Source organism: Epinephelus fuscoguttatus, linkage group LG21 (assembly GCF_011397635.1).
Source record: "Epinephelus fuscoguttatus linkage group LG21, E.fuscoguttatus.final_Chr_v1".
Classification (NCBI taxonomy): domain Eukaryota; kingdom Metazoa; phylum Chordata; class Actinopteri; order Perciformes; family Serranidae; genus Epinephelus; species Epinephelus fuscoguttatus.
In genome coordinates, this window is record NC_064772.1 from 17,728,138 (window position 1) to 17,750,985 (window position 22,848).

Below are 22,848 nucleotides of genomic sequence, written 5' to 3' on the forward strand. Positions count from 1 at the left end.
GGCTGAGGTTACTTTCATAGCTCCAACAATGTTTACTTTCAATTATGACTTCAGCTTGTTTGCAGTCAGGTGACCATGATGACATGCAAAATTCAGATAGAGGGCAGGAATTGATAGATACATATACTGCGTGAATTGAATATAGAGGAAAGTGATTAAATAAGAGGACTGGATGAACCTGCAGGCAGCAGGTTTCATCAGAAAACTGAAACTCGTGTTAGATGTGATCTACACAGAACAAAGAAAAGTGATTTTTCCCCACTACTTGACCGATTCGCCCGGGGTAGAAACCATCATAGTTACAAATTACCTTGTCCTTCAGACCTCCTGATGTTACACGGCAAGCTGATGAAAGCATATAAGAGTCTAGTGGATTATTTAGTGTGCAGCTGGGTCCATGACTGAAACAACTGCAGCCTTGTTTTTGGCCGGATGAGTAAATGTACTTGAGTTTGACTTTCATATTTCAACTCTGAACATAGATGCACTGCTGTCAGGCTAACGCGACTAGGGAATGTTAGTTAACTTTAACGACTATTTTCCTCCTACTAGGTCAACTGTTCCCAGAGGTCTGGTGCAATGCTGTTAAAAATCTGGGTCATTGCTAAAAAACAGTTGTCACAGCACATTGTAACTGCATCCAACTCGATGCATGTTAACACAATGCTTTAACTTCTGTGTTTGATATTAGTTGACTGTCTTTCTCCAGACTGAACACATGCTACTATTTTCGGGACTTAAAGTGGCCTTTGGTTTTTTTCCTCAATTTGATTGATTGGAACAACTGTGTACAGTGAAAATCATAGTCTTTGCCGTCACTTGCTTGCCCTCCTTATGGACTACAAACCAATGTATGACATCAAATGAAAAGAAGCTAATGATATAATAATAATTCAATAATCAATCAAACAAGTATTTATCAGCAACAATTTTGATAACTAAATATTTGTTTCAGCATTTTTTAAGGAACATGCCAAACATTTTATCTTATTGGTCAGACAAAAACAAGTGACTTGAAGGAGCTGGACAGAGCTATAAATGCGCAGCATATACTTCTGGAGAAAGATAGTCCAATTTCAAGGTCCTCATATACGGTGCTTTGGTCCAACGACCAGAATAAGGTAATCAGTACTTGATGACCTGGGAATACAACTCAAAAATTAACTTTCTTATACAGAATGGCAGACTGAACCTTAAAGAAACTGCCATTTTTTCACATTGTTTGACTGTTGTTTACAGAGTAATAGGTCAATTGGGAAAACAACCATCAGATAAATCGATAATGAAAATAATCATTACAGTAGTTACGGTCCAATTTACAACAGCTTAATTTACATTATTGAGCTAATAAGCCAGCAAGCTATAAACTGCCAATCACAAACTGTCCACCAACGACAGTATCATCTGTATCCTCACACTCTCAGCATCGTGCCAATATACGTATAAATCTGCTCCGACCCTTTCCGCCTCACTTTTTAAAATTCCCATAAAAGGTATGGCTCCACTTAAATATGACACGGCTTCCCCTCTCCATTTCACTCATGCCTTATCGATTGAGAGCCAGTCAAGGAGAAAGTTTCAGGCAGACAGAGAGGTTATAGAGGAAGATAGTGACAGCTATTCTGGCCGAGGGAAGAAATGACTGAAATCTAGTGGTCAAAGTGCCATTTTCTGCTCTCGCCTGCCACTCAGTAAAACACAGATAAGCACAATCAGGTCACTGATATCCACTATAGATGAGCCATACTCACTCAGCTCACAGTACATTTAGCTTTAAGTTAAGTAAAAAGGGAAAATGTATGTGAAAAGAGATAAGATTGCTTGAGACAAGGCAAGTCACTGACTAAAATGAATTTCTACTTTTTCTTGCTATTTCATCCCTACTGTGTGCTCATACGTGGATGGGTTGACAATAAAGCTCCCTTGAGTCTTCGTAGTAGGGTAACACTTCATTATAACCACTGTTAATAAAAGGTAAATTGATCATTAATTAAACTTTAGTAACTTTAGTTTTACTGTTAACAAACAACAACAATAAATATTGTTTAATAATTATAAGTAATGCTTTAATTTATGGTATTTTAACAGTTTATTGTTGTGCACATTCTAACATTTTACATACCATATTAAGTATTCATTTCTGCTCAGTAACTGGCTTGTAAACTGTCTATAAACATTATTTTGACAATCTATAGAGTTGCAACTTATAATACCTTGTAAAATGGTTAATAAATACATTATAGTGCATTTATAAATGTTACAACTTCATAATGGCCGCCCAAATAATGTCTATAGATGCACTACACAGTAGTTACTAACCATTTAACAAGGTCTTATAATCATCAGTTGCAGCTTTATCATAGCCATCAATAGTGATTACAATGGTTTACAAACCATTATCAATTAATAAATGCCAGACCCAAGTCAGACTCAAGTCTCAAATTTTAGAACTCTTTACTTTAGACTCTACAATGTCAGAAAAGACTTGCAACTCAACTTGGACTTTAACACCAATGACACATGACGCCACTTGGACCTGAGCCTTTTGACTTGGAAATACTTGGTAAAAACTGCACAGTGGTATAAAAAACAAAACAAAACAGAATTGCAGTATGCACTGCAGGTCAAAAATTACAAACAAAGATGCAACAGCTTCCAAATTCTTTTGACATTTGAAGTTACACAAAGAACAGAAGGTTGTGGAAAATAATGACATAGTGAGCTAATGCTTAGCTTAACAACAAAAAAATACTCAATTTAAAAAAAACATTCATGCTTTTCAGGTATTTAATATTGGCAATGCACTTGCTAAAGAGCCCATTATGACTTGTTTAGGACTCAAAATTCAAAGTTTAGGACTTGGGACTTGAATTGTGACTTTCAAAATAATGACTTGGTCCCACTTCTGACAAACAATTAATACAGTATATAAAATGTTGTAATGTGTGCAAAAATAAACTGTTAAAATAATAGAACTCATAGCATAACTACGATAATATAATTACTAAACACTATTGTTTGTTTATAGTACAATAAATATTGACTAAAGTTTAATTAACCATCAATTTAACATAGTTAAAGACAGTTATAATTTGTGATCATTTTAGGGACATTTTTCTAATATATTTTCACCATCTGCCCATTATTGTCTTGAATCAGTATTTTTTTTGTCTATACAATGTCCATTTTAGTGTCCAAAGATTACATCTTCAAATTGCTTGTGTCATTTGACCAACAAACTAAAACCCAATTTACTAACATCATAGTTGCAGAAGGTGGAATCAGAAGCCCCTTTATGGTCCATTTAAGGCGGGAATGTCATGCTGTTTTTCCAACTCACTGTTCTTTATAAAAGGAACGATCATAGAGTGGTGGGACAGAGTTGTCTCACCTTCAGGTTGGCAGCAGAGGTAGTAACAGCGCCAAATCGACATTTGTGTAAAAGGGACGGGACCGGTGTGATGTATTGACGACATTCTGTGCAACCCACTACCTAGAATTTTCAAGCAGCTGATGGCAGTTAGCAGCTACCTCAAACAAGAAGAGCAGCAGCCAAAAATGTCAGAAATTGAGAAAACACTGAGGTCTCTGGAGCTCCTTACCCTCTGAGCAGAAGACAAGATCAGCTGCCAAATAACAGGGACAGTTATAGCCATGTTACATCATTGTTATTGTTTATAACCCATGGCCAGTGTATATGTTATAAGTCACACTAGAGGCCGATGTCTCATGTCACACCATCACACCTCTTTTGCCTTTGGAACCCTGGCATGCTGCCTAAAATTCACACAATGGAGTGGATTTATGCCGCCATTGTTTGGTTCTGTGCTAAAAAGCAAAGACGGCCGTATTGTATAATCTCTATAAATAAAATTGATTGATTGATTGATAAAGAAAAAAGGGGCTTTAGAGTGTTTGGCATTTTTGATTAAAAAAAAATGCCAAACATCAATAGTAATTTTTCAGTTGACTGATTAATTGACTTCTTGTTTGTGGTTGCTGGTACTCACAGGGTGTGGTCATTAATAGGACGGTGGTACTGCTCTCCATCATGAATGCTCTCCCCCTGGTCAGGTGACCAGCGAAATGCGTGGATTGGGACTAAAGAGGAGTCGACAGTCTTCCAACCGCAGGTGTCACCGCCTTCAAAATCACACCGCTCCTTGACTGCAGACAGAGAAAGGTAGATCAGTAGAGAAGGGCAGGAAACACAAAATACAGCATTATGATTACTGTTGTTATTATACTGAAATAATGACAGCTTTCTGTATGGAACCGATAAATATTTACCACAGTTTAATTCATCCGAGCCATCAGAACAATCCCATCTGAAATCACACACTTTGCTGTTGGCTACACACTCCCCGTGTGCACCACACACAAACTCTCCATCAGGGCAGCTGTGGGGCTGAACTGTGGGGGCCGGAGTGGTCACTGCAGGGGTCGTGCTATTCACTGTGGGGAGCTCTCCTGGAACACAGCATGGTAGAAAACACAAATCAGCAGGAAAACCAAAAATAAGAGAATTAGGAGAGCACAGATATTGTCCTAAAAATCACATTTTCTGTAATGGCATAATCATCTACCTTCATATGGGTCGCAGTTTAGGAAGGAAAGGTCATCAATGGCAATGTCTCCATTAAAATCATCTCCAACTGTGCCTTCTATCAAAATCTGACAAAAAAGAACATGACAACAAACAACAAAAAATTAGTTGAGACTAACAATATGCACTAGCTATTTTTAAATCCATTTCCAGTAAGCAATAATGGCATAACATCACGTGGCACCTTAATGGTTTGCAGTCAGTATAGTTATTAACTGCACATGTGTGATAATGATCTACATTTGGGCAGCTATTTTTTCCATTTACACACAAAATCAAGTGGCCCCAACATTTTGAAAAAGACCTCTATGTGCTGCTGCTTTAATACAGTTTAAGTATTTGAGTGTATTTTCTTGCCTGCTTGCCAGTAAGTGATACTACATACACTGAATTTTAAGATTTGTCAGCAGCTTTCCAGTGCAACAAATCATTAGCTAAAAGATTATTGCTTCAGATGAGTTGTGTCAGCAGCCACCAGGTCTGTTGACTCTGTGTCATTGCCAAGAAGTGGAACATAATTTGGAAATGTTGAACAAAGAGAGTCTGATGTTAGTTTTCAAAGAAAACAGCTTGGACCTCAAAAATAAGAGTAAAGGAAAAAGCGTTATCAAGTAAATGACGAAAGCCTGTTAAGTGTTTATTTGAAGCGATATCTGGAAGAGGCACTATGTGAGTGTTTACTTGAAGTTTTTACGCTGAATGTCACATTAGCATGATTCAAGCAGCAGTGTTTTGCAAACATGTTTTGATATATTTTTCCAATAATCAGTCATTTCCACCTTGGCAAAGAGCCGCTAAGCTCTTGATGCTTTTTTCATGCTTTTTCTCAGTGTTCGTTAGATGCTCTAAGCAGAGACGGTGCTTTCATATGTGCGATAGTTGTGTTTCAGGTTTGAGATGTCAGATCAAAATACTTCATTTTATGGCAACATGCCCGCTGTGGGAGCAAATGGATCAGCCTGAGTCTGAATTCAATTCATCAGTGTCTCTTCTTTTTTCCACTTTTACCCTTTCTGCAGTCAATTAACTTGACAAACAGAGCTCCTGTTTTCAATGCCATAATGGAAGAAAAGTCTTTAACCGCCTCTCAAGTTATACTCACTCATGAGTAATGACAACACAACATCCATCTTGAGGGATCGATGCCGAGTAGTGAAGCTATTAAATAGATCTTCATCATGCAAATCTGTAGTGCACTCTTAAACACAAACTCTTTGCTTCACTAGTGTTTTGTTGTTGCCTGCTGAGGAGCTGTGTTTACCTGTGACTCAGGTCTCTATCCTTTATTACACTCGGGGACTAAATGTAAATGATTCAGAGTGGGATGTGAGCTGACTACAAGTGGTACTATAGTAAACTACCCAACACTATATAATGAAATTAAAGCTAGCTCCACTTTAACCACCCACAACATTAAATTACTGCTGAAAGCATCAGTAACACAGTAAGAAACCTTCATGGTTCTCACCTAAAATAATAAACTTGTCTTCAGTGTCAGTGATTACACTTTTTAAGGAATGCAAGGCATGCGTCTTCCGACTTATTTTAAAGTAAAGGCCCAGACGCACCAAACCTACATCAAAGAACTATTGGCGACACAGACCGCCTGTTGCCTCACGCCACATTGCCCATATCTCAGCCAGAAAGTTGCAGTGAACACACCGCAAAGACTCCAACCAACAGCCGACTAGTCCGTATGTTGTGTGAGGAATAAACTCTCATACCAGCAGGCAGCAGTAATCCATATTCGCTATTCAAAAAGGGAAACAAGAAGACCAACCGGACAGATTCAAGATGCTAGTTAGCCAGTTAGCACATTAACAACACAATGTTATGTTTAAAGAACAAAGGATATGTATTGTGCGCTATCAAACAATATCACAAACAATTAAAAACATTTCTGCGACTAAAAACATGATCTTTCCTAATACAACAAGTTTGTTTCAATCTCACATCTTCTTGACTTTAGCAGTTTGTTTACTTTCCTCACTTTCATTTCTTGCCTTGTTTACTGAGCTGAACTGCCAATCAGAGGGATTTAACTCACTCAATTAATGCAGAATCTGTTAAAAAAACAGCCGACAAGGGCCGACTAGTGCCAATGGTATGGGAAACACCGCTAAAACTATAGGCATCAGACATTCACCGATGGCCCAACACTGACTGACGAGCGACTGTCGGCTTGATGTGTCATGGCCTCAAGAAATAACATTTGATTCTGCACACTTGAATGACAAACTATAAAGCAAAAACCTAAACACATTAAAAACAGATTTTATTCCCCATTTTGGATCAGTTTCTGGTTGGTTACCTGGAAAGGCCGAGCGCTGCTAAGGTAGAGAGTCTTCCTGTACCACAGGTTTCCTTGGTTCCCATATCGCACCCACAGCATTTGCCCACGACCTGTAGCAGTGGTCCTGATGTACACTGCCAGGCAGAATACATGTGAGCCGAACATGTGGTAATGGAAGCGGAAAACACAGCGGTGACGGGACCTGTTGGGGTCCTTGCCGCGATCATGGGTCGGTTGGAAGACTCTGCTCAGCAGCACAGCCGTGTCCTTGAACTCCTGGGGGATGGAGGACTCGATGTAGAGGTAGTAGCCATAGCTGGTGCCCAGTGTGTGGTCCTTCCAGGGCCCCGTGCTGAAGGTCGGGGTGGGGCCTCGGGTACGGGTCCAGTCAAACACATCACCTCCACTCTGTTCTTGTTTCCAGCTGCACAGGCCATGCTCGAAGTTACACTGCAGCTCTGGAGCTGTGAGACATGACAGGACATAAGTGAACACTGAGAACAGAAAACAAAATTTTGAGGTATTTGTACTGTATACTTGAATTTGTACAACTGAATGTTTGCATTTTATTCCACTTTATTCTTCTACTCCACTACATTTCAAAGGGAAATATTGTTCTTTTTACTCTTCTACAGTTATTTCTTGACAACTACAATAAAAATATGATACACTGTTATAGACTGTACCTAACAATTTATTAAAAATGTTCACATTAGCTTCATCTTCACCAGGTACAACAATAAAATGCTTTTTACACATTAATGCATCAGTACTAGTAATGCAGTAATTAATATACAATAATAATAACAACCACAGGGGGAATTTTTACGCATGAGCTTTTTTACTTTTGATGCTTAAAGTACATTTAGCAGAAAGTACTTGCAGTGCTCTTTTGCTGCTCACTGATTTAGCATTGCACTCTGCACTCCTCTTTAGCATTGTAACTCCTCTCAGACTCATGATGAACAATTAAAAAGAAGAGATATCATCTTTTTTTTTCCCCTCCACGCATTTTACTTGTCTAAACCAGGTGCCTGCCCACAATGCAGCTCAACCACCAACAGTCTGGTCTAATGTTCAAGTGTGTTTTGCTCGTAGCAACTAATTTTGCCTAGAGCCAATAGCCTCAAGCAGAGATGGGAAGCATGCTACAGAGGTCTGGTAAGCTCATTTCTTTCTGTATAAGCCCAGTTTCTTTTTTCCATTTTCAAATCTGCAGTCTTCAGTCCCCACTGGCGCTGACTTAGGGGCTGTACACATGCCGTGTTTTTTTTTCGCCATCACATTAATTGTTTTCAATGTAGACGCAATGGCTGCACCCTGAGATAAACTGAGTTCAACTTTTGGAATGCAGCTGCACACCACATGTCATGTGACGTGGACCAACAAATCACAGCCAACAGATATCTCTCCTTTCTCCCGTAAATATCTATATAATATATAATATAGTCTGTGGTAAATATGAAAAAGTTGATCATTTTAGTGCAGAGCTGCCAGAGCTTTACATCTGTCCCACAGACAACATTTCTGGCCTAATACACACTTACAAAACAACACCTGGATGAAGATCAGCTCTGCACTCAGGATTTCTGGTAAGTAGGCTATGATACAGTGCAGGTTATGGTTGCTTAGCAACCTCAGACGCAACCTTCCTCTGTGCCCTTGAAAGCTGGTACAAAGGTATCTCGCAACCTCGCGTTTTAAAGACGCAGCATGTGTACGTCTTTTGGGCCCAGTCCACATGTACACAAGTTGTTTTAATAACTGAGTTTTTCCTCCTTCATTCTAAAAAAGTCAAATCCTGTCCACACAAGCAAGGTTTAAAAAAAATCTCTTTCTTCCGCTGTCAAGAGCATGCCAACAACAGGTGGCCATATAACCCTAACCTTAGAGCCATGCTGGCCAATCACGCAAAGCAGAAGAAGAAGAAGAAGAAGAAGAAGAAGAAGAAGAAGAAACAGAGGAGGAGAAGACCTTGTTGGCAAATCAGAAGCCTTAGAAAAAGTTAGTACCGGAAGGCTTCCTGGAGCAGTAACCTTCATAGTGCTTTCTGAAGTCTCTGTTTCTCGATATAGTGGAAGAGTAGCTGTACATTTATGTGTTAACATATTAGGTCACATTTGCCATTGCACAAAATGTTGCCTCATTTATGATGCCTCACAAAGGAGATAATAGCACATATTCTGATGCTACAAGCCTACATGTCAATTCTGAAAATGTTTCTGAAAATCCTCTCCCTGGAGTTTTACAAAAGGTTTGTTTACAGCAACTTAAAGTGCAGCTGGCATGTGAACAAAAGGCCAAAATGCACAGGAAAAGTTACATTTAAAAAAATAACCATGCATGTGTGTACTAGGCCTTGGGGTAATGTATTTTCTGAAGCCACAAAAGGTTTTGTATACAGGCTTTGATGTGCAAAATCAATTTTGCTCTAAGAATTTGAATATTCCTTCCACCACTGAATATTTGCCAGCAAAAGAGACACTCACAACATCCCTCCTCGTCTGATCCGTCCCCGCAGTCATCCACAAGGTCACATAGCTGCAAGTGCTCCACACACACCTTGGTGTGCATGCAGTGGAAATGTGTGTGCGTGGGGCACTCCACCACCGCAGGGGGAATGGAACAGTTCTTGAAGGTGACATCATCCAAGGCGGAGACCCCATCAAACACACCGAGGTTGATCTTACCCAGAGCGATCTGGAAGGGCTGGGTGATGCGTCCCAGCTGTACGGTGACCTGGTTCCAGCGTGCTCCCTGGTCGTACAGAGTCCTCCATATGATGGTGTTGTTTTGGTCTCCAGCGATTCGCAGGTACATGTCTACAGCCCCCACAGATATACCTGAGTTATAATGCCTGGAGGAGATGTGGGAGAGAGCGGAGCTAGAATTTTACTGACAATAATATTCCAGCACTGCAATGTGTGCATTCTGTTGTATTATACTTTTAAAGTGATTTCCACACATCAGATACTATAAATCACATATTCCTCTTGTGAAAATGCATATGCTTGCTGGATATAATACATGAGGGCTTTTCGATTACACTGCAGAAAAAAAAAAAGAAATTTATAAACCTCCAGCCCCTCTCTGGCAGGAATATCCCTCCAATCATCCGGTGGAAAAATAAAATCTGTCATTTGACATAAACTTTTACAGGCCATAAAGCTGTCGAAACATGACAGATTCAGATGCGAATCTTCTCATTGTGTTTGACTGTGAAATAAGAGATGCTGAGAGAGCAGTGCTGAGACAGGTGGAATGATGGTTAGAGGAAAGGGAAAATATCAAGAACAGCACAGAGGAAGACAGACAGCCAGTGGAAAAAGCCTGAAATTCCAGGTGGATCTACAGATTCTGGTTATGATAACAAGTCATGCTGAGCAACTTTAAAGAGGAGAAAAGGAAGCAACAGTGTGACTCTCACCAGAAGGTCATGGTACACCCGGAGGCAGACTGTTTGAACCAGGGTCCTCGGAGAACAGCCCTTGGATAAAGACTGCTACTGTTCTTCAATATAAACATGAAGTGGCCTGCAGTGAGTGAGATGACTATTACTATTCAAACCATATTCAACATCTACTTCACACACACACACACACACACACACACACACACACACACACACACACTCACTGTTGCAAACAACTTGTTCAGACAGTGAATCACCTTTGAAAAAGCCAAAACGGATGCAGACAGTCGAGAGGAACATTTACTATTCGACTAAACGCCTTCGCTTATCCTTGTGGTTGCCAGATGGGTCAATTTCATCCTGTCAGAAATACCTCTCTCTCTGGGATATCCGTGCACAACAATGTCAAGAGAGTATATTAAGAATCAAGGTATAAACAAAACATAACCTGTCGACTGCAGTCACCATGCCAACAGTGTCTTGTTGATGAGACAGGTCAGAGGACAACGGCAAGGCTTGTTTGCTAACAGCCGGGCTGCAGATGTGCAAATAAGTACTTGGTGCTGCAATGATACGCAGAGGGCCATTTCATTTCACACAACTCAACAAACCATGCTGGGTTACACTCCTACACACAACATGAGGATGCACCTCCTTATAAATACAGGGTTTAATGTTTCAGGCTGACAAACTGCACACACAACACACAGAAAAGCTGTTAAAGGTTCAATATTATGCTCATTCACAGATTAATTCTTGTAATTTGGTTTCTGTCAGAACATGTTTAAATGCTTTAATGTTAAAAAACACATTATTATTCTCACACGTCATCTAAATACTCCATTTTGGTGCCTGTCTCTTTATGCTCCCTGGCCGAAAAAGCCCAGTCTGCTCTGATGGGTCAGTGTTTCCCCGTCCTCCACATCTGCCTCTTGGCGTCTCTGCACTGTCATTACAGCAGGGGGAATGACTGAAACGGCACCAGTGTTGCCAACTTGGCGACTTTCTCGTTAGATTTAATGACTTTTCAGACCTTCTTAGCGACTTTATTTTTAAAAAGCAACAAATTTAACAACTTTTTCAGATCATCAATGGAAGAGAGAGAAAGATATTATAATTTACTCCCACACAAATTGCTCAATGTAATTGCAGCCCAACAACGGGATTGGGGTTTCTCCCCCTCTCTCCTCCAGTGCCATGCAGTTGTGGGGCAGGCAGGAGAAGAGGAGATGCCACTTACCGTGGGAGTTCAGTTGTAGTTTCTGTGGTTATGCTGTTCAAATATTTTATCGAGGATTTTTCCATTGAATCAAATTCAGCAACTTTTTTAAATTCTAATGCTTCCATCAATGTGCGATGATGTCACTGATATGCAAACCAGCAGATGACATTATCTGGCATCTTTTAGCAACGTTTGGAGCCAGTACTAACTCATTTAATTGGAAAAGAGTTGGCAACATAGAAGGGCACTGTAGCTGCACTTTCTATATTTTCACTGGAATTGCATTGCTAGGCAACAGGATGGACCTGGTGTATTTTCTATGAAAGTTGCTTGGTGGCACATGAAGCCAAAAAGTTCAACATCCCAGGTGTAAAGTTACCCAGATCTTCTGTATCATTGGGCCAACATTCCAACACGAAATACAACAGGACCCATTTAGAATGTTTATGGCTGTGTCCGAAATCATTCACTCATTCACTACTCCTTGTTCACTTTATAGGGAGTTATATGTTGAGGACTATGTAGTGAGTAGTGAGTGATTTCGGATACAGCCTATGTTGCAGGTATAAAATGGTCTATATGGTAGAGTTTTGACTTCACAAGTCCTGACGGCTCATTTAAAGGCACAGTTTCTGAATATGAACTTTGTACACTTCTCTGCGGTTACATCATACTGGATGCTTTTACAGCATTTATACAGCACCTATACATAGCTTATATCAAAAAAGACTTGGAAATCTGACTTTATATGCTATGGGAGCTTTAACCTTATGCTGATTATTTAACCTAAAAATGTATTGCCTTTGAAGAACCCATGTAAGAGTAATTTAATCCTTAGCTCAAAGGGATTAAATGTAACTGTAACAGGGTTCCCGGTGCATCATCCAACAGCATGCAGCCAAATCAGGTGCTTTACAGCTCAAAGACAGAGATTTTCCAAGTGAGAGGAAAGGACTAGAGCACAATGATCAATTTATAGACTTAAATAGTGCAAACAGACTAATGGTTCAACACTGCTGTGGCTTCAACAGTTGAAACATTAGTCTTTGCAGTGTTAAAGGCTATAAATTGATCAGTGTGCTCCAGTTCTTTCTTCTCACTTGCATTACAGTAACGTTAGCTCTATCTGACTGTCCATCAGCAGCACAGGCACAGCTACTGTGTTTTGTGCAGCGGTGATGCATTCGTCATTAAAACAGCTTAATAAGGAAGATGACACCAGGTCTATGGTGAGGTTAGAACGACAAGAATCTGGGAATCCATTCTGCCCGATGCTGCACAGTATGAGGTGGTATTGTGATGGAGTTAGACAGTTTTCTTGGCTCCTATTAGGTGTCTGACTGCCAAATAAACACAGTGTGAACACCGCCACATACCTGCACTTTGTTTTGAATCTTTGAATGGTCACAGCCATATTTTCTAAACCCTCCAACAGATGCTCCCACCAGGATACGTGTCATTTCACAAAGCTCGAAGCATATGAAGATGCTTCCCAGAAACATAACAGGGACTTCAGTTCACTGCCTGCACTGCCTCCAAATCTGAACCTAACAGAGCATCTTTTCACAGCATGTTCACACAATGTACATAACAAAACAACAGATGGTGAGGCTAAAAAAACTGGATGTTATCAAGTCAATTCACAACAAAATTTCTTGTTAAACCCATGAATCTGTCCCTAAAATGTCTTCTGGAGGTTAGATGTGGAGAAAATAATAAACTATGAAGATGTAATGAGGCATAATATACAGTGACACATTGTGGTCCGAGAACCAAGGACAGCATAGTGTTGTGTATTTCACTGAATGATGAGGTGTTAATATTCAGAATGAGTACACCATATGTTGATTTCCTTTCTATTATTCAGATGGCTGAGAAAGCATTTCTCCGTGAAGTGCTTATCTCTCAAAAACACACAGACAAGGGCTTTTCTTTCCTTGCACAAAACCCTGATTCCGTCCCAAGATAATATTATCTTTTGCCACTTATTTCTGACCACACACCCTGATGATCTTATCGGCTCATTGCATTTCTATTCTTATTCCAGTGGCTGCATATTACAGATGGCAGCAGTGCTAATAAACATGTGTGGTGGTGTTTCTTTACCTTCAGTGCTGTTTGTAGAGTGGTCCGCAGGTGGTGTATGGTCGTATGGAGGCACCTCCACAGAAGAGCCCCACACCCAGTCAAAGCCATCGTCAAGGGTGAGCTCATTCCAACCACAAGAACCAGACTCAAAGTCGCACTCAGAGGCTGAATAAGTAGAGAGAGGGGAAATTATTAAAATAAAGTTCAGACCGAAAGTGAATTCTTTTGTGTGATACTGACTGAAAGCTCCAGAGCAGCTACTGATGGATCCCTGTGGTGAAACTGTTGTGTCAGCTTCCTTTCACAAGGTCAAGAACACATTTTCAAAGTCAACATTTAAAGTGCTCTTTAAAGTGCTAGGAAAAATGGAAACTTGAAAATCTACAGTTTCATGACAACTAGGTAAAATCCATCTGCTGAGAAGGATTGTGTCATGTGATCAAAAGCTTCAGAGCACTGTAACACACACTTTTATGACTTAGCTGGACATGAAACTCTCACAGTCAAATCTTCAGGACAAAAGATTAACAACTGCAGTGGAAAATTTCGGTTTCTTTGAAAGGACAAGGAAAAGGCACATAAAAACTTTGCTGGAAAACTACACCTCCCAAGGTGCATTTCAGCAACTAACAATACAACCAGTAGTTTAACTAGGGTTGGGTGATATAGAGAAAATCAAATCACAATATTTCTGACCAAATACTGTAATATCCATATAAGACAATAATGTAGGGTTGAGTATCAGTGCTATCACAAAATATTTACACAGTAAGATTTTTGATAAATATTCATCAATAATGTGGATATGATGACTTTCAGCCATGTTTGTTGTTGCCATGGGTAACAGTATGACGTCACTATGTCAAAAAGTCGAAATATTGCGAGTATTACAATATGAATTTTTCATATCATATAAGAAATCAAACTTTTTGTATTCTGGGTTTATTTGGATTATTCAGCAACTATGTCACCAGGTTTTGTTTAATGACAAGGAGTTTTGAATTCACTACCCTTCTGACTGGCTTCTCCTCTATAGCAATGACAGCCAACGCTCATGGGTATTGTAGTACTTCTACCCATCCACTGAACTGACAGAAAAAAAATGTATTTCTCAGAAAATAAAATTTGTGGTTTTAACATGAACTAAACAAAAAAAAAAAAAAGAAATTATAAACTTCATCCCACTGTGCAACTCCACGGACCTTGTTGAGAGATTGTTGTTTTAATATTTAATAAAAGTTTTCACATTCTGGAAATTGACTGGTTGGGTTTTATTTTTCAGCCTATGCTGACAAATCAAATACAAAACTAACAGGAAAAAAAGAACTTCTGGTTAAAATCCAAACCAGGAAACAATCTTTAAATGTCAGCCATTGTCGTCATACTGGCAGATAAATATATATCCTGCTCTCGGTCAAACGTACAAACAGGATGTGGATTATTTGGATGGGTTACTTGGCAACAAGGTTCTTACGGCAGCTGGCTTCATCCTCTCCGTGGGGACAATGTGGGGTGAAGTCACACACTTTGCTCTCCTCGATGCACTCTCCACTGCCACAGGCGAACAACGAGGGAGGGCAAACAGGAGGAGGAGGTACACTGCTCTCTGCAACAGGAAATCAAAAATGAAAAGATTAATACAATCAATATGACATTGTTCAGATGCAAGAGGCACTTTGATAACCCAGATCAAATCAGGTGCAGACCCACCAGCTACAAAGAGCTCCAGTTGTTATCACTGACTCTTATCAAGCGATTTTATCATTAAAGAGCACTCATGGGAGATCATGGTGGATTAATATAGATGAGCTCAGCTGCGTCCAGAGAAAAGTAAGTACATTAGCTGTGTTATGGAAGATTAGACTCAACTGTGAAGTAATAAATGAAGTTCAGATATTTTGATCAATAGTACGTCCGAGACCCCATCTCTTAAATGAATTCAATTTCATTCTGCTTACAAGGAATATTGGAAACATTAGTGAAAAATTGTCTATTTTTTAAATGGCTTTTGGCTTGCTATTGATGATAAGTCTGTAAATGGTTTCTTACTTTAGATCCTGCAGGAACTAACTTTTTGAATTTGGGCTGAGCCATGCTGGCAAATAGGTAATTTCATTTACTTAAAGAGAGATCTAGAATCTCCACCATTACTCCACTGAGTCATGTTACAGTTTACATCAATGTCTGTCCAGACTCATATGTAGCCATGACAGTAGACAATGCTTCAAACATGGATGCTGCTGCAGAGAAGCTACAAATTCTAAAAGTGAGTGGATGCTTCTCACTCATCTCCCCCCAGCAGCACAGAAGATCTATACAATCAGCACAGTTTCAGGGTGGACACACAAGGTTAGTGTTACCAATTCAGTGTCTGACCAAATGTCTCACCTTCTGTTTCTGAGTTATGGTGTTAAATAATGGCCAGAAAAGTGTTTTCACAGAACATTGTGATGTCACAGTGAAGTTGACCTTTGACCTTTGGGATATAAAAAGTCTTCACTTGATTATTCAATCATATTGGACATTTGTGTGAATTTTTCTTCATCGTAGGAGTATGAATTCTTAAGTTATGGCCAAAGTGTATGAGGTCACAGTGATCTTTGACCATTAAAAAAAATGATATGTTCATCTTTGACTTCAAGTGGTCGTTTGTGCCACATTTAGAAAAATTCCCTCGAAGTGTTCCTGAGATATCGCATTCACAAGAATGGGACAGATGTGAGATCACAGTGACCTTTGACCATTAAAGAATAACATGTTCATCTTTGAGTCCAAATGGACGTTTGTGCCAAATTTAAAAAAAAAAAATCCCTCAAAATATTCCTGAGATATAAGGTCCACGGAATGGGACAAAGGTGATGTCACAGTGAAGTTGACTTTTGACCTTTGGGATATAAAAAGTCTTCACTTCATCATTCAATTCTATGAGACATTTGTGTAATTTTTTTTCATAATAAGAATATAAATTCTAGAATTGTGGCCACAGTGTATGAGGTCACAGTGACCTTTGACCATTAAAAAATGATATGTTCATCTTTGAGTTCAAGTGGTTGTTTGTACCAAATTTAGAGAATTTCCCTCAAAGTGTTTCTGAGATATCGCATTCACAAGAATGGGACAGGGTCAGATGTCAGATCACAGTGACCTTTGACCATTAAAGAATGACATGTTCATCTTTGAGTCCAAGGGGACGTTTGTGCCAAATTTAAAAAAAGAAAACCACCTCAAAATATTCCAGAGATATCAGTTTCACAGAATGGGACAAAGGTGACATCACATTGACCTTGACCTTAGAACACCAAAATCTAATCAGTTCATCCTTGAGTCCAGGTGGGTGTTTGTGCAAAATTTGGGTAAATTCCTTCAAGGCATTCCTGAGATATCCCAAGAATGGAACATGTGTACGGACAACCCAAAGAACATAATGCCTCCAGCCATAGCAGTGAAGGCATAGTAAAAGTTGCCCTCACTCTGACAGGTGCTATGGTAAAAAGGGCATCACAGGTTTGTAGGAGCTTTAAAGCACTATTAAAAGATTTTATCAGCCACTTTGAGGGACCAGCTGGAACAAGCTGTAAACACAACATCGACATGTTATTTCCAATCCCCTGATAAAGCTGCTACGGCTAACAATCTAGCAAAGTGGCCTGTTTACACATCCAGTTGCGATCAGACCAACATTCATTTTAAGTCATGTTTCTGGCCACCTGCCAGATATAATGGACCTTTATCACAGCAGACATTTTGACTTGTCATAGTAGGAAAGGCACAGGTGAAACTGACGAGATTAACGACGCCTCAGCTCCATTAAGTGTCCCAATCAAGTATTCCAGTGAGCCAGCATGCACAATACCACGGCCAACCCTAAGTGGAATGCAGCCACCATTAATATTATGAAATATTCCTGTGCTTTTCCTGCTATGAAATGTCAAAATATCTTCTGTGAAAAAGGTCCATGTCTTTTTAGCTCTGTTTAAATCTACACCAACTCCTGAGGAAAATATCTGACAATTTGGCTGCTAAATGCTATGTTCACTGGCTAGTCACTTATTTGTACATCTGCCATTTGTTGCTTGGCAGGCTGCTGTTTCAACTACATTAGGCTGCAACATGCAACCCCTTTCACATTAGTCATTTAATCCATTGTTAATATGAAAGTATTGACAAATTCAGCTTAGAAGCACAAATGAAGCTCAAGCGAAAGTTCAGTCAGGAAGACAGTACTTTTCATGCTCAGGCTGTATGTTTCTTTCTCAACCTGACATTTATTCCTTGCACGTAAGCTCACTCACTATCTCTAGGTGTCATTGTGTGGGTAGGTCAGTTCAGTCATCACACAATCAACCAATAGTACAGACACTCACCTTCTGTGTCAGCCTATCATCTGACTGCTCCTCATTTTCAATATGTTTCTTTCTCTGTCATAGTCCTTCTTGCTACCGTCATGTGTGCCCTCCACCTCCCAGTCACCACCTAGTCTTTACAGATTCATCAGCCTCATACTAGCCTCGCATCACCAGGCTCTTCACCTACGGGGAAGAGCCTGGTTTCCATTCACTCTGAATTTTGTCTGGATTCTGGCTCCGGTCTAGAGAGCGGATCCGGAATTCATGAAATTCACCAAAGTAAAAGTGTTCACCAAATTAAAACTTTAAATTCTGGCGCACCATCGATTTACAATAAAAGAAAAAGGTTAACTTAATGGCTTGGGGCTTTTCTTGCAAATTATATTCTTTAAATTAAAAAGTTTCACTGCATTTTTATAAGCTTGGTGCTTTTACTTTGATGGAAAGGCGCATCCATCGAATTCTGGATCCTGTCTCTCTCGCCCTGGTTCCGGTTCCTTACCAGAACGGCCACTAAACGGCCCCAGACTAGCCTCATATGCCTCAGCACTCATCAGCCTCAGAGTCATCAGCCACCACCAGTGCCTGGACTCCATGTGGGGATTTATCCTGCTGTTGCTTAGCTGTCCCTCGATCCCTTGATTAAATCTTAATCAGCACAAATCATCTCTTAATCTGTACACTAATATCTTGAATTTAATATTATCTTGACTTCATTATTCTGTCTCTCCCGATTGAACTAGTCTCCTGCCTTTGCACTAACCTTGTCTATGTTTACAACACTAAAAAATGACACTTGTAGGAAACAAAATGCCACCTGGAATACATTTTCATGCATACAACATATTGAGTAAATGTAGTTAATTTACATATCTGGCACAATTTAAGCATCATTTTTAAGAGACAGGGTTGTCTATTGGGATATTACACCTCTGAGTAGTGTCTTCCCAGCTGGCTCCTCTGAGCAGGATAAAATATCTAATAAAATGATTAAGGGACAGTAGGGCACAGATTCCTCAGAGTAGGTCAGGCAAAAATGATTGGGGATATCAATTAGGCATATGAAAGCCGTAATAAATTTTATGGTGGCCAGCTAATTTCTAAAACATGCAAAGACACTTGTACATGTACAAGAGTGTGATTTATGATGACAGAGCATAAAGGGCGGGTCAAACTTTGGCTGAACATACAATTTACAATATCATTTTGTCTTATTTTCATCCCACATCCATTTGATTATAGGCCAATATCCAGTGCTTATAATGTTATTATTTATTACTGCGCACTTATTCTGATTTGATATGGTGAATCCATAACTCAACAAGTTTATTGCCTATATGGTGGATAGGATGGATAATTAAAGGACATGGGACATAAATAAAGCTCTTCAAGTGACCGTAATGACATGTAATTAGCAATATTAGATGTGAGCCATACATCAAAACAATATCCTTGTCTTCCTTCACATATATAGGTCAGCTTATACAGATGTGTCATACATTATAACCCTTTGCAGCAAAATGTCATTGGTATTTGTGACAGTGCTGGAGCTTTGACTTTAAAAAGAAGTGTTTAGGGTGTAGATCTAAGCAGCTCTGTGCCTCATACTGTACACACCTGTTCATCATCAGGTTTCATTCTTTTTATATAATAACACCGGCCATGCTTTTTGAGGTGTGGAGTATTTCACGAATCCACTGCTGGGAGCAGAAGACAGATGGAAGCTAAAGGACCAAGTGCCAGGGTGACTGGTGCTGCCCACAGACTCCTAATTCTGTTTCCCTTTGCTCTTATTTACTCTACTTAAAGCTGCATTAATTCATCTTTTCAGCCACTTGGAATTAGCTCAATAAGCTGTAAACCCAAAAATGAGAAACATAACATGGTGAACAAGCTACAAACAGTTGCCCATTTATACATTCAGCAGACACGGAGCAACATCAGCATTCATGCCGAGTCATATAAGCCGGGCTCAGACTACTAAAAATGAGTTTGCATCACGCACATAAGGAGAAACTTCACAAATGTTTTTCTCTCTAATCTCAAACCTGCACACGCACTACAAGAGTTGGGTAAGGGTTACTTAAAAAGTAATCAAGTTACCTTACTGAGTTACTTTTTTGAAAAGTAATCAGTTACTTTACTGTGTTACTCCTTGAGTAAAGTAACTCAAGTACTTTTAAAGTACTTCCAATGTTACTCCCTGAGAAAAGTAACTCAAGAACTTTTAAAGTACTTTTGAGTATTCTACGTTTCCTATTGGGCAACGGACCACAGGGAGCTAAGCCTACATTTTTTTGTCTCCAAAATTAAAGTTATGGACCACTTGCCCCTCACTGAGATCCAATTCTCCCATCACAGCCGTCACTTTGACCAGTAGAAACACAGAACGATCTGCTGCCATAGACAACTGTATGACAACAACACCCCAGTGTTTTTAATATTTCCTCTAGGGATGTTACCACACAGAGTAAAAGGGGGAAATGATGGTGTGAAACAGCAGAGGCACTTTGTCAGTCCGCTGAGTTAACGTTACTGTCATTAGCATCAAGCTAGCAAACAATGATACATCCTCATAATGGAAACTGACATAAAGTAATAACATTAACAAATAGCGGCGGGGCTTTTACTCACCACAACTGCAGAGGCTCCCAGCTTCATTTGAAACAAACTACATTACAGACAGTCCATTATTTATTAATCCCTCTGTGTGTTTATATATTTACTTTTTTTCTGGTCCTGTTGTCTTTATAAAGTTAACATATTGCGCCACCATTTCAAACTCAACACTTCCTGAATTTGTTTCAAATTAAAAGCCCCTTATAACCTCGCCTGAGAGAATCCTTCCATTTTTTAAATAGGCTTATATTGTGAAACATTTGTAGGAACTTGGTTATGGAGGATTCAGTAGCTTGAGTGTTTGGGTACGGTACTCCAAATACAGCTCCTGCCATCTGCTGGCGCTTTTTACATTACTACAACAACATTTCAGCTGGCACATGAACAGACACAGTGACTGAAACAATAGTAAAAGTAATAAAAATAGGACAAGAATAAAACAATGACATCACACATGTCGTGAAAGACGACCGGGGATAATTGGTGAGTTCCATCATGTAGTGTGTCATGTCTGTCGGTCAAGTCATGGCACGATTTCATGACTCCACAATCGTGTAATGTGACATAGTGACTTTCAGAACAGGCAGAAAAGTCGTGTAGTGTGTACCAAGCATAATGCAAGTCCTGAGTCTGACCTGTCTGTCAGCGAGTCCTCCATCTACTTAGTCACGGGGATTTTACTGACGACCCTGCGGAATGTTTTAGACTCCACTGTAGACAATGGCAGCATTTTTTTAAAGGTAAAAGTAAAAGGTAAAAGTGAAGGGCCACAGGCTGGAATCGAACCCGAGTTGCTCCGGCAACAGCCTTGTACATGGGAGCACAGTAAATTTCCAGCACAGAGCTTTTATTTCAAAGTACCGTCTCCTGCTGTAGAGTAGGTGACTAACAGACAGTTCTTGACAGAGACAGCAAAGTAGCTCAACGACATGGCCAAACGCAAGTATGAGGCTGAATATAATAAACGGCGTGGGCCTTAAACTAATGACTAAGGAAAAATCTGGACCCTGTGGCTGGACCAGTTGGGGACCACTGCACTACAGGACATTATTAAAGCTATGGTGCAAGACGGAGCATGAATGCACCCCCTCATGTGATCTCATGGGGACGTAGATGTAACAAAGGGAAGACTGACAGGGTGCGACAGCTTGCTGTAATTTTAACAATGCTTCACAGGGAGAGAAAAGAAAAGGAGACTAAACGAGATGAGAAAATGGATGGTCATCAGTAGTATGCTAGCTAACATTAGCCTCAAAAGCTAGAATGTTTACCGTTGTTTGGCAAAACTGTAAGCTGCTCCGCACTGACATAATCATAACTGTAATCATCTTTTTTTTTTTTTTAAATCCTAAATATCAAACATGTTTGAAATGATCAAGGCGGCCCCGTTGAGTCTGCAAGCAGTTCAGAAAGGTTAAGCCTGGATCTGTAAACCTCTCACTTTACGAAATAATCTCGGCCAAACATCAGCGCCGACCAGAGTCCCAGACCTGATTTCTCCGGTGTTGAATCAGGGTAAAAGCAGCTGAAAACTCCTGTACTCTGAGCCCAGCTTTAGAGTGAGAGTGCACCTGTAAAGTTGTGGGCCAAAATAAAAACAAAGAGCTGGAAAATGCTCACACAAAAAAAAAGATTATTGTGGCCTTATGTACCACACTGTAGGAGACAAACGGAAAAATTCCAGCCTCATGGTTGACTAAAAAGTAAGGAAAACCTACTCCAGCACTCTTGCTACTAACAATAAATATGTAATCTATGCCACATAAATCATCCTGGTTAAACAGCCTGCCTGCAGACCTTCCCTGATTACTAATGAATGAATGAAAAACTAGGAATTATTCGACTTTTAGAAGGTATTTATTCAGTAAAAATCCTTCTTCGCAATTCGAGCTCACCACCTGCCAAACATCCCTGAAAAACTGTGGTGCTGACTCAGACCTCTGACATCTGACTTAAATCTGTGACATTATTTCTCTAGAGCAGCTCTGTCTCCACTCAACACTCTGGCCTTGATGCTCCACCAGGGAAAGAAACCCCCCCAAAAATTAAAGCCCACAGCTCCCAGCCTAAATGAGGCAATCAATAAAGCTCAACTGTTGTTTTACAGGCAGGGAGCAGGAACATCATCCTATATTGGATGACTAACAGCAGCTGTAAAGATGCTACAGTTTGCACTCGCGGCTGAAATACCTGTACATCACCAAGGCAACATGTTAAAATTATGTCCAAAATACCCAGAGGACAGTGTTTTATCAAACGCTG

The 22,848-nt window shown here is 39.8% G+C and overlaps 1 protein-coding gene across 1 annotated transcript in view; it reads right to left on the bottom strand.

Moving 5' to 3' along the window:
- The window catches only part of malrd1 (MAM and LDL receptor class A domain containing 1), a 101,591-nt gene that overhangs the window by 69,227 nt on the left and 9,516 nt on the right, over positions 1-22,848 (bottom strand). The window contains exons 6-13 of the mRNA XM_049565010.1: positions 15,096-15,227; positions 13,640-13,786; positions 10,327-10,432; positions 9,389-9,756; positions 6,918-7,363; positions 4,587-4,674; positions 4,291-4,470; positions 4,011-4,167 (exon numbers count right to left, since the gene is read on the bottom strand). Of these exons, the coding sequence (XP_049420967.1) occupies positions 4,011-4,167; positions 4,291-4,470; positions 4,587-4,674; positions 6,918-7,363; positions 9,389-9,756; positions 10,327-10,432; positions 13,640-13,786; positions 15,096-15,227 (1,624 nt within the window). The remainder of the gene's footprint in view (positions 1-4,010; positions 4,168-4,290; positions 4,471-4,586; positions 4,675-6,917; positions 7,364-9,388; positions 9,757-10,326; positions 10,433-13,639; positions 13,787-15,095; positions 15,228-22,848) is intronic.